The sequence below is a fragment of the Pelobates fuscus genome, chromosome 4 (genome assembly GCF_036172605.1).
Source record: "Pelobates fuscus isolate aPelFus1 chromosome 4, aPelFus1.pri, whole genome shotgun sequence".
Lineage (NCBI taxonomy): Eukaryota > Metazoa > Chordata > Amphibia > Anura > Pelobatidae > Pelobates > Pelobates fuscus.
This window is the reverse complement of record NC_086320.1, coordinates 103250251-103263841: the sequence shown is the minus strand read 5'-3', so window position 1 is coordinate 103263841 and position 13591 is coordinate 103250251. Positions and strand designations below refer to the sequence as shown.

Genomic DNA, 13591 nt, shown 5'->3' with positions numbered 1-13591 from the left:
AGTAAACTGCCTTTGGTGGTGGAAGGTTTTCTAACCAGTTTGATTGTAAATATTTTAATGTACATATATTTATATTAAGTGGTGGCATCGATTAGCTGTGAGTGCTGCAGTAGGTTAGGTCTGTTTGAGTCTTGGCAGTAGTAGCGTTTTAGATTTTTACAAACATAATCTTTGTATATTTGCTACTGAAGTTTTATATATATTGCAGGTCCTCCGGCTAATTACTGGCAGCTACACCATTCTGCATTAAATGCAACACAAAAATTCAGATATGTGTTTTATGGAATCAAAGGAAATGCATCCTCCACTGGTGGTTTTTCAATTGATGACATCAACCTATCAGAAACTGAGTGTCCTGAAAATGTTTGGCATATCAGAAACTTCAACATTAATTTAACTAAAGCAGGCATCCTTAGTCCACCATATTACTCAAAAGATGGCTATGCATTTCAGATCCAGTTACAAGAACGATCTGTACCACAATTACCATTTAACTTGGCAGTTTACCTTCATTTGATATCTGGCGCTAATGATAACCACCTTCAATGGCCATGTGCCTGGAGACAAGCTACAATAGAGTTCATGGACCAGAATCCAGATATTACTCAACGCACATCAAATGCAAAGAGCGTTACGACAGATCCAAATGTACAATCAGGTAAAATGTTATCTACATCTAATTTGCTTCTCAGAGACAATAGATATAATAGTGTTTGCTGCAGAACTGATGCATGACCGCACACATTACATTATCAGGATATGTATTGCATATTCTTAATAAATAAATTATAGGATGAAAAGTTTGGTGTTTCTTATCTTTGAAGAGTACCTGACACACACAAAAATTGATAAATATTACTATATAGAGCACAACATTTAATCTATGCATGTCCGCATGTAAACAAATATATGGATTAATATGTATTTATACATGTATTTTTTTTTCTACTTACTGCTTTATCATTGACTTTAAGATAAACACTAGACTTGGGCATTTATGCCTGGATAAATATTTTTTCGTCTGAATTTTTGGCAATTCGTCCATTTGTCCAAACGGCATTCACAGAAAATAGCATTAAAAAAGTATTCGTGAGAAAGTAACGATGGAAAAAGGAAAAAAAAATCCTTTGGTGATAGACAGATTTTTTTTTTTGTAAATCTGATTTTATTGAGGAAAAAGGGAACATATAATGAGGCGTGCAGGCCTCAGCATAAAGCGACTTCACAGCTAACAACATATAATATTCGTCAAATTCTTGCAATGTAAGGTACATATAATATCAAGTCTTTGTTACAACGTGATTACCTGATTGTATTAAGTATATATTGTCACAATATATGTTTCTAAAAAAAGTTAGAAACTTTTATTATTGTTGCTATTTCTACATTTATTCGGTTATTCTGTTTTTATTGAAGACTTTATTTGTACACCATGAATTATCTTAGAAAATATTGTAAATTAAAATATATCAATGTATTTATTTCAGGTAACATGTATTACTGGGATAATCCTGCAATTGTTGGACAAGAGAAAACCTTCTTAAATGGGACGAAATATAATCAGACTCAAGGATTGGGCATGTATTTCTTTACTGTTGAAGAATGGTTTTACAGGAGAGACTTTCTCAAAGGAAGAGATGCTTTCATTTTTATATCCATGAAAGGTATATTGTTGGATGCTTTTTTTTTTTTTTTTACCATTCTATCATCAGAGTTAGTGTGCAAATTTTGGATAAATTATTCTTGTTTGTATTAGCGTACAGATGTGTTAGAGAGCAGAGGTATTTTTAATGGAGGTCTGTTATAAACGTTTATTTAAACTGCACACATTATACTTAATCATTGACAACAAATTTACATATACAATATATACATAACATACGCGTACACCATAAACTGTCGCATTGCCTGTGTGGATTCAATGATTTCCAAATATTTGCACACAGCTCTTCTCCACAAAAGCTGGTTTTCCATGAAAAAATACATTTTATTGCATCTATGTAGGCACCCTATTTGTACAAGAATATTATATTGCCCAGCAGTTAGTGCAAATGAAGCTGTTAACAGCAATATTGCACAGCTATCTGTTTACATCACATTTAAAGTGAACATGGCTTGACAGATATAGGTTTGCCATTTTCTAACCATCTGGCTTGACTCATTTTGTGCAATTAAGTGTTTCTTCCCTTTATGCTATTAAAAGTTCATATTTTAATTTATTTCCATTGCCCGTGTATCCTGCAGTGAGCATCCATCATGTTTCAGTACGTGTTGCACTTCCTGTAAGAAATACCTCTCCTGCATAGCCGTTTCGGAAGGTCAGACCTCTTTCCCATAACAGGTTGAAAGTCCCCAACATTTTATGTTGGCTTTGTGTAAAAAAAACGTATATGCTCTAAGCATGTTGTTAGTGATCTTCCAACATTGTATCTCAACTTGTTGATAAGCAACTGTGGAGGTGTCAATTCTCACAGCCATGTTTTTTTTTTTTTTGTATTTCTCTGAATTAGGTTTATTTATTTTTGTCGTGCAAGAATTACAACAGTGTCTGCGTAGCCACAATAGCCATAACAGACTCAATCACATGTAACAGATAAAAACAATTTAGTGGCGTAATTGAACTCAGCACTTTTTGTTATATAAGGTTCGTATTAGACAGGCTTAAACGTAGGTTGAGATTGCGATTGAGAATCATGCTAGTGCTTCAAGAGTTAAGACAGCGCGCTTGATATCAATGTGTTAGATTCAAGTAACTAAAAACTAAATAAACTCAGCGCTTTTTGTTATATAAGGTTTGTGTTAAACAGGCTTAAACGTAGATTGGGATTGCGATGAAGAATCATGCTAGAGCTGCAAGAGTTAAGACAGAGCGCTTGGTATCAATATGTTAGATTCAGTTAGTTAAAAACTAAATAAACATGTGTTTGTCAAGTTACATCCCCAGGAGGCTCTCAGGGTTGCAGGATAAATTGTAAATAAAAAGTGCAAGAACGACCTGGTGTGCCAGATTAACATTACACGCAGGCTACACCTGTCAGAATCTATGTGTAGTAGAATGAATAAGCAATAACCAATAAACAATAGGCAGCTGTATGTGAGTAACTATGATATCTGTTTAACAGCTATTTTGATGCCGGCAGGCTGGGGTTTAACTGCAAGTCCTTTAGGGGACATGGGTACCTTGCTCGAGGGTATGTAGCACTGTCAGCCAATACCTCGGCTTGGCAGATCCATGTCTTCCCTGGGATTTCTCCTGATCGCCTGGTTGCATCTTTGTGGCAAGGCGTGGTGTGGTTTGCGCCTGGCGTCTCGCTTGTTCTTGGCCTCCCTGGAAGGTAGCATCAATGCGCCCCCGGTTTGTAGTTTCCGGATTCGATTCCTCCTGTGTTGGGTTGCGCTCTGCTGGTCTTGAGGTTGTCGGGGCCGCTGTGTGTGGGGCAGGTTGTGCATGTTGGCAGGTCCCGCTCTGGGTTGTAGGAGCGCGGGTGCTTGCGCCCGAGGTTTCCCGCCCTTGCGGTTGTCGTTGTGTGCTTGGTCGGGTGGCCGCCCTGAAGGCTTGTTGTGGGAGTCCGTAACGGCGGCGGCGGGTCTCCGGACGGATCCACGAGGCCACCATTCGAGCCGCTTGAAGGTAGGACACTCCCTTGTCACATAAGGTTTTGTGGAAGCTCGAGCAGAGTTGGTCTAGAGCTTCCAGTTGGTGAGCGTGTGTATGGCTGCCAGTGTTCCCGATCTTTGGCCCCTGCTGGGCGGCCATCTTGGGTGTGCCCTGGCAGGCTGGTGCCTCTGCTGGCTGTGAAGCTGCGGTCATTTGTTTTTGTGTCGGTTCGCTTGGTTAGTGGGTACCGGGATAACCCCCACCGGTCCAGAGGGGGGCAGGGGGGGAGGTAAGGAGCGCCTCTGGGGGGATCAGGTGTCGAAGAGAGCAGCCGCCTCTCTCCGGCCCCAACTCCTGTGGGCCGCAGGTTGCTTTTCGGGTTCTGGGCTCCGACAGGCTCCAGAAAGGTATCTGTCGAGTCTGTGGTGCACCCCCAATGTGGGTAGCGCACCCCAGTGTGTCTTTGGGCTGAGTAGCCTCCGATATCGTCGATTATTCTACCCACCCGGCAGGAGCTCCTTCCCTGCAGGTCTGTTCAGCTTGGCGATCAGACTCCGCCCCCTCCACAGCCATGTTTTATATATGTATATTTATAAATAAAGGAAAAACTTGCAGTCACTAATCACCATATATATTTAAAAAGGTGTAAGTATGTGTGGATAGTATGTATTATACTATAAACAATATTTTTGTTGTCTTTTCCCAATCAGATATATCTAACCTATTGAAACCTCAGCCAACAGCCCCTCCAACAGTCAGCACACCACAGTGCAGTGCCAATATGTGCATGAATGATGGGGTGTGTGTGATGGAAAATATGAAACCTGTGTGCAGGTAAACTTTAACAAAATCATTTACTGAGCTATTATAATAGTTTGGGGGATTTTTACATAATTTTGTAAATTCAGATATGATATGGTGGTACATCCTGCTGGGAAGACTACATTTTATGAGGGACGCTTGAATATAAATCATACATTTGACTTCTTGGCTTTAATAATTACCAGTAATAAAATTTCACTTTTAATTGTAATTAATTAAAAAAAAAAAGTCTCACTCAATAAAAATAAAGAAAAGAAAAAACAAGAACAAAAAAACACCAATCCTAGTCCTGACAAATGTTCCAGTGTGCGCTGAAACGCACATTTAACTATTCTTGACTTTAAATCACTCTATATGTATGAGTGTAGTGGGGGGGGGGGGGGTTCGACTTCCAAAATGGGGGCAGTCTGGGTTCAAACTTACAGTTTATAGTAAACACGAAAAGGAATTGGGGGCACACCCTGAACTGCTACTTGTGACCAAAATTCATACATATTACAGATTAAGGAACAGCGCACACATAAAAATACATATTTAAATATTATAAGGTTGTAGTTTATGTGAAAGCCTTGTCGCAGTATATTAGGCAGCTATGGGAAGTAATAGATAGTTTAGAGATGATTTTTTTTTTTATCCCCTCTCTTCTCCATATAACTCCCTGCCATCTTACTACCATGTATCACTAGTTTAATCCACATATATTCTCCTGGAATTAATGAGTACTTTTTTAGTCTCAACAACCATTTGTTGGTGTTTGATATTTTATCTCTTAGCCTAATATTTATTTATAGTTTTTATTTATATTTTATTGTACACTGATACTGGAATTTCATCTCTAGCTAATTTCTCTGAAAACAAGCAATTGGATGTCATTAATAAACAGAGATTCCAATCTAATCTGAATGTATTAATTAATGTGCTATATTAGTTCCAACTATATGGGATCGCAATCAACTTTGCATTGACAAATTAGAGCCTTGGCATAAAATGCACATTATCACTGATTATTGGTGTTTTTGTTCTTATTTTCCTTATTCTTATTGAGTGAGACTTTTTATTAATTACTATAAAAAGTGACATTTTATTGCAGGTGAAAATTGTCTTTATATTTAAATAAGGGTTATATCTAATTACCAACTTCTGCTGCAGAAGTTTTTTTTTTTAACTCTGTGGCTTATTTTTCTATATCATATAATGTTGACAAAATCCCAATTGTATTTTTTTATAACACTTTTATCAGTTCAGTGAAAAAGGCCCCATAACTTAATTAAAAAAAAAAAAACACTCCAAGCACAATACCCACTACAGCTCTCTGAAATCTATGGCAGAGGAAAGTTTATGTAGAGATGTCCTGTAGAATTCTTGGTGATGTACTCAAGGAAATTTAATAGGAGAGCTTTAGTCCGGACGGCAGGCTCATAGTAAGTGTACGAAAGAGGAGAATTGTAGAAATAAATTGTAAATGTTATAAGATCCCTGCTGATATAATTAAAAAGATGAAATCTGAATAAAGAACTGAGTCGGGGGAGATTAGACAGCAGAGAAATAGAACACAGTAGGTCTGGTCAGAAAGTAGAAGCCTAGAGAATAGTCAAATAAGGTAAACAAAGCCAAGGTCCATAAATCAGAAGGGATTGTAGGGTAACCTGCCAAAGTAACCTATAGAATAAAATTGAAACAGCATAGAAGTGTAGGTTTCAGGTATGAGATGTTTAAATAGAGGTCCACTGAGACATTCGTACCATTCTACCACATATTTCATCCAATTTACTGTATCTGTGACATACTTAGGACTTGTTTGTTGACCATATCTGTGCCACTTATATGTCTTATTCCAATATAGAGTAATAACGCAATATTTGTAAAAACCCAAGGAATGTTGTCTTTGTATTACGGCTTTCATCTTGCTGTTTTGAATGGTGTAAACAAATGATCATAAAGAGTTTTCCTCTTCCTTTCTAGGTGCAAAACATATGGTGAATTTTGGTATGTGGGTGAAAGGTGTGAGAAAAAAGTTGCAAGCAACTCGAACGGAGGAATGTCTTCTTCAATTGCCCTGTGTGTCTCCATGGTGATGTTCATTCTTGCAAATGATATCTAATGCAATGTCACCAAGTGTCACCTTGCACAGCAGCAAGCTTAATAAAGTCCATTATGAATCCATTTTTCTTAAATTATGTTTTGGCTGAGAAAAAAATCACAAAATATACTGGCTTTATTTTTTTTTCAATAAGTATTAACCTGAGGTAACTTGGATTTGGCTTTCAATTGCTGAAACAGAATTAGAAATGCAGAAAAAGAATATGGCATTGACTGTGATAAATATATAAGTATAAAATAATAAACTGACTAAATCAGATTCTGTGTTTTCTATAGACATACATTTGTTTTTGTACCAATACGATATCGTCCGAAAATTCAGTTTTTTTTGTATTCGTTTACTAAAATGTAAACGAAAGCCCTACGAACGAAATCTAAATGAAACAAAAGGGCAATGCCGAATGCATTACCTTTTCATTTCATTTCGCTTGTTTAATAGACTCTGTGCAGAGCAATTAACCTCCACAGCGTGGAGAGATAACAGTGCAAAAAACAAGGAGGGAGCCGGCAGTGCTACCAGCTTCCTTCTTGTAATACATATTAACTCCAACCCCACCCTTGTATTAAAACCTACAGCGGTCACTATGACACCATATTAATAAAAGGGAGGTTAAATCCTCCTACATGCCCCAACTCGCAGTATGCCACGAGTAGGGGCACGTCACCTAAACAGCGAGCAGCCATCGAGTAGTTGGTCATTTAAAACTAAATATAAATCAGTATGGGGTCACTATGACCCCTATATTTATCAAAGGGGGGTTAAATCCTCCTGCATGCCCCTACTTGCTGCATACCGCGAGTAGGGGCATGTCGCCTAAATAAATTTAAAAGTACTAGCCACTGGGCAGCTATTGCTATTGCTGCCCAGTCACTAGTGCAATAAGGGCAGCACTACCATGGTGGGGAACACAAATACCTAAAATCGCTGTCATTTAAAAGTGGATATAAATGTATCTTATATAGAAGTGTAAAGAGTATGATAAGAGGATGTGTAAAAAGTAGCTATTTAGTGCCCCCCTGCTCTCCCACCCGTGACCCGGGTGGGGGCTATTAATATAAACTGGCGGACCTAATGTCCCCCCTGGTCCCCACCCATGAATGGCAGGTGGGGACCCTTAATAAATAATGGGGGGGGGACCTAATGTCCCGCCCTTGTCCCCACCCATGAGCAGCGGGTGGGGACCCTAATAAATTAAAAGGGGACCTAATGTCCCCCCCAGGTCCCCACCCATGACCGGCCAGTAGGGATCACAAATAATAAAGTGACTAGGGGTCCCAATAAAAATACCCTACCTACCCACCTCATACTAAAAATAGTGAGGGGGGGGGGAAGCAATAAACTAACCTTGTAAAATAAAATGTCATACTTACCATTTGATGTCTTCTTTTTTCTAAAAACATTTTTTTATTATTTTCAGCCCCAAAAAAGGTCAAATAAAAAAAACATAATACCCGTCGAACTTTTAAAATAAAATAAAAAACCCAAGTGCAAAAAAAAAAAATCAGACGAAAAGCAAAATCCCAATGGTAAAAAAATAATCCATCTTCACCCATGGAGGGCACGGTGTGGAATGAGCTCTGCAGGGTGGGGAAAGGCTTATAAAGCCTTCCCACGCCCTGCAATTGAGCTCAGAGCACTCTGATTGGTTGATTCCTAGCCAACTACTTGATGGCTGCTCGGTGTTTAGGCGGCATGCCCCTACTCGCAGCATACTGCGAGTAGGGGCGTACGGGAGGATTTAACTTCCCATTTATTAATATTTATTCTTTTATTAATAATGCTTTAACATTTAGTCTTGTGTGAACTAGTTACCACCTATAAATGAGTTTGTAATGCAGTTCTAACAGAGATACAGTGGATATCTCGAGCTACACGTTTAATGCCCTTCAACCACTCCTCCATTGGTAATTCTATTTGCATTTCCTGTTCTAATTTACATATGGGAGAAGAGTTATATCCTTCTAGCTTTATACTTTGATAGGTAAGGTTAAATAACCTTAAGATTTTAGATGACGAATTCTGAGAAATTGAAAAACAAAGTAAATCATCCATCCAGTGATTTATATACATTCTTTGCTCATTAAATAATTTTGTACTCTTAAATATGTGAATATATCTTTGCTTGATAAGTCAAATTTTTGATTGAGTTGATTGAAGGGCATTCATTTCCTATCTTGCAAAATGTCCACAATGTTTTGGATACTTCTTATTTTCCATGATGTTAAATTTAGAGCTTCTATATCAGCGTTTCCCAATTGGTGTTCTGCGGAACCCCAATCGGGGTTCCGCCAAAAGTTTGAAAAATAAAATGGGCGCGGGCGGCGAGGGAGCAGTGAGCAGTAATCTCCTTGCTCTGCTCCCTCGTGCGCACAGCAGTGATGCTGGAGACGGAATATGACGTCACTCCGGCTCTGGCATCACAAAGAGGTACGCAAGGGAGCTGAGCAGGGAGATCACTGCTCGCTCGTCGCCCGCACGTCAGCCACTCAACAGTCCCACTGGACCCCAGGGACTGAACGCTCAGCATGCCAGCCACTCAGCAGCCTCACTGGACCCCAGAGACTCTATGCCAGAACTCCTAAAGGTGGAGTAAAATGCTAAATAAAAATTTGTATGTGTGTTTGTTAGGGAGTTTCTATGTGTTTGTGTGTCTGTCAAAGAGTATATGTGTGTGTGTGTGTTTTTGTCAGTGAGTGTGTGAGAGTGCATGTGTTTGTCAGTGAGAATGTATTTGTGTTTGTATGTGTGTCTGTAAAAGAGTATATGTGTTTGTCATTGACAGTGTATATATGTCTGTCAAAAAGTATGTGTGTCTGACTGTGTCAGTGTGTGTATCGGTGTGTCAAGGTTTGTGGATGTGTCACTATGTGGGTGTGTGTGTGCCTGTGTGTGTGTGTATCTGAGTGTGTATGTGCCAGTGTGTATCTGTGGGTACAAGTGTGTGTATATGTCACTGTGTGTATCTGAGTGTGTGTGTATTTGTGAGTCAAGATGCGTGTCAGTGTGTATCTGAACATGTGTATCTGTGTGTCAGTGTGTATTTGTGTGCCACTATGTGCCAGTGTGTGTATGTATCTGTGTGTCAGATACATACATACACACTGACATAGATACATACATTGGCGCATACAAAAACAGATACACACACTTTGAAACATGCACACTCCTTGACACACAGATACATACACACACACAGATACATACTGTGTGTCAAGGTGTGTGTATCCGTGTCAGTGATTTTCACAGTGAGAGGACGCCAGCGTCCATAGGAAAGCATTCATAATGCTTTCCTATGGACTGACTGAATGCGCGCACGGCTCTTGACGCTCATGCGCATTCAGCCAATGACGTCCAAAGGAGAAGGAGAGTCCGGCGCTGGAGAAAGGTAAGGGCTTATCCCCTTCCTCCCACTTCAGCCCGGCGGGAGGGGGGCCATGAGGGTGGGGGCACCCTCAGGGCACTATAGTGCCAGGAAAACGAGTTTGTTTTCCTGGCACTATAGTGGTCCTTTAAGGTGCTTTGTACAGCTTTGCATCCTTGACAGTGATCTATTATAGTGTATAGGGACATAAAATCAGCAGCAATTAGGAAATAGTTTCCAGACCATTCTATTGTGGTTAAGGCCTTGATGATGTTAGTTGTGTCTTTTACTTTGTTAGTTGTGTCTTTTACTTTGACTGCATAGGGTTGAAAGAAGATGTCAATGTAATGGGACACATTTGTTGTAATGGAATTACTATCGCTATATAAATCTTCTATATTTTGCCTTTATATATTCTTATATTGGAATTTTTTAATGTACAATTTTTTTTCATTTATCTATTTTCTTATTTTCTCTCCTTTTTATATTTGTAATCGATAGATAGATAGTAATTTGATTCTTTTTCTCTCTTTTTACATGTTTCTAATATTTTTTATATTTTTAACTTAATTATTAATTACTCAGTAGACTTTTTATGTAGATTAATTAAAATAATAAAAAGCATCTAATAGGGTATTTGAACCCTGAACCCTAAAACTCAAATACTTTGTCTGTACTATGTAAGCCATTTAGTCTTAGCAATGTGTGGTTCTAAACTTTCTACTTCTATTAAGACTGAACATATTGTCGTGAAAAATAAATAGTAACATAGATTAACTCCCATTATAGCGGTGTGTAACCATGTTAGCTTTGAAGTTGTATTCCTTAAAAAGTGTCACTTGCCACCTATAACAGCAAAATGTTTCCTCATTCTCAAGTTAATACCATTTGAAACCTGGACCCTAAACCTTAAAGACTTTCTCTGTACTATGAAAGCCATTTTGTTTTAGCTAAGTCTGGCTCTTATCTTTCTACTTCTGTTTAGACTGAACATGTTGCCTAATAGAATAAATAATAACATAAAGTAACTCTCCATTATAGAGGTGTGTAACTATGTTAGCTTTAAAGTTTTATTCCTTGAAGAGTGACACTTGCCACCTATAACAGCAAAATGTTTCCTCATTCTTAAGTTAATACTACACTATTCTATTCTCTAGCAGAGGTATAGTGGTTACCATGGTTACAGAGATGCTGTGGTCTAGTAACGTCTGTTTAAGGACAAGCATTTTCAATCTTTCCAGTAATTCCCTATGCATCTAGAAAGAATGGAAGAATACATGTGGTGAAAACCTTATGTTATCTATCTCCAAGATGGAGGATATTACCATCAAAACCGAAGATCCTCTTTAGAGGAGCACCTACACTGAAAGATAAACTGGTACATAGCTATATAAGACCATCCCCACAAAAGCATTTCTTGAATTCTCATACAGATGTTTTATAAATGTGGTACCTGCAGTATCTGTAATATAGTAGGTCCACCATTTGGGAAAATCACAGAATTTCATTCTACAGTCACCAAAAAATATTATAAGATCAAAGAATGTATAACCTGTAACCCAAAGCAAATGATTTATTTATTAAGTTGTACCTGCGGTTTGCAATACGTAGGGCAAACTAAAAGAATGCTGAAAACTAGACTGGGAGAACATGTCTATAACATTAAAAGACAATTTAAAAAACATACACTATTGTACAACTTAAAGACACATCACGACAGCAATCCAGCCTCGAACTTATTATGGGATACAACAGGTCACAGTACAATGGAGAGACATATTGGATCTATAATCTAAAGACGTTGGCCCCATTTGGATTAACTGTAGAGTTTGAGATCACTAATATCCTATAAAACATTTCTGCCCACTTTTTAACAATACACGTTTTATCATAAAAAATATTTTATCTATCACTTATTATTGTATCCTCATTTACATGCAGTCTGGAATAAATAAGGTTTTCATTTATATTTAAATTCTTTATATTGGGTTTTTATTTTTTATTCGGGAGAATTTTATTGGAATTTCTATATTGCATTGATCTCATAATTGTTTTTTCCTTTTTAGACACATCGTTTTTTTTTATTATGTTATTTATAATGTATTTTATTTTGAATTGATATATGTAAAGTGTGTAATATATGAACGTGTAAAAACCGTATACCAAATTAATCTTTTATATGCATACTTTCTATGTCATCTAATGTTTATGAATTGTAATGGTTTTATACCCCTTTGTTATTATTTGGACTTTTTCCGTATACAAGAGAAATTCCATTTGGACATTACACCTTTAAGTGGCTTGACGCACAAAAAAAAGGGGTGTATATATACACAATTCTATTCTGCCCGATATCCTATCTTGAGAAAGCCCGATCTAAAGAGCAAAACGGTAGATCGAGCCTGGCAGTAATTTTCATTTGAACATTGGGAGCAAGTCCAATGGCACTCACAGTTGGCGTTCTTCCGAGGAGACAGAGGTCTGCACTGGTTCCAGTGCACAGGATCGATTTGCAGTATCCTATCGACGGAGCGGTAATAGATCTATTTCGACTACTGAACTGTACTGCACCAATGCCTAATAGGATAAGTTATACACCAACCCTAGTTGTAACAGCTTTTTTATTTTTCATAAATGTGCCTTCCTCAACTGCTGATTTACACAACCTAAAGGCTCAAAATACAAGAATGTTATGTTTCTTTAAAAAAACACTACAAAAATGTGCAGTTTAACCTTGTCAAGTTATTGTCCACTTTAATATGCCTGTCTCTGCTATCATAGCACCGCAGGCCTGTTTGTACACCCTATTGCACGAAAAAAAAAGAATTGAAAAAAAAATAGCTGAGAAAAGAGTTGGAGAATGCAGTTCATGTTATGCGTTATCTACGTAATAAAATTCAGTTTATTATTAACTTAGAGTGGGTAAAATATTTCAATGTTTTTTATGTGCATACTTTTGTTCCTTATATATGGCAAGTCATCTAATAAAATTCTGCCTATAATTAACTTAAAGTAATTATAAGCATTTAACCATTTGTTTGCTAGTTCGTTTTTTTCATTGTTTAAGTTTCACATGGTCCATAAAACTTTTTATTCTCCTAAAATTTGATTGCATTATTGTAGAGAAACATAAATGTTTTGTTTTGTCACCTTAAAGCGGAATTGTCACTTCTCGGCGTTAGAAAACGTTGAAAATCACTTACAGTTTGTGTTAACCTATTTCATGTGATGCTTGTTTTTTTTATTTAAATTTTACATTAAAGATTCAGCAAATGACACCATAATCCAGGTCAGGCAAGGTAATGCCTTGTTTCGTTTCTCTACGGGAAAACTTTGTATGCTTTATCTATGCTGACTGCCAAGTACAAAGGACAGAGCTTATTACAATGATTAACAGAGAGCTACCGTGGAAGCGCCCAGTTTTAGGATACAGAAGTATAAATTTACATTTAATTTATTTTTCACAAATACATAATTGTTAAATATAGGAAGAAGTAATTAAATGTAAAAAAGTGACAATTCCCCTTTAATACCCTACTGTTACCTTTAACAGTATGAGGCAAATTTTTGTAGACCAGGCAACATCAAATAAACTACACACAGCCTGTATACACACTTATTTACCACAGGCATCACACGCAAATAATGTACATAACACCCACACACATAAAACAATTACAGATAGCACACTAAGGGACTTTAAAGTTTT

At 37.5% G+C, this 13591-nt stretch overlaps 1 protein-coding gene across 1 annotated transcript in view; it reads left to right on the top strand.

The window, feature by feature from the left end:
* Positions 1 to 7061, top strand: part of LOC134607870 (meprin A subunit beta-like) — a 95742-nt gene extending 88681 nt beyond the window's left edge. The window contains exons 11-14 of the mRNA XM_063450443.1: positions 209 to 658; positions 1488 to 1664; positions 4309 to 4432; positions 6383 to 7061. Of these exons, the coding sequence (XP_063306513.1) occupies positions 209 to 658; positions 1488 to 1664; positions 4309 to 4432; positions 6383 to 6521 (890 nt within the window). The 3' untranslated portion in view covers positions 6522 to 7061. The remainder of the gene's footprint in view (positions 1 to 208; positions 659 to 1487; positions 1665 to 4308; positions 4433 to 6382) is intronic.
* The last annotated feature ends 6530 nt before the right edge of the window (positions 7062 to 13591 follow it).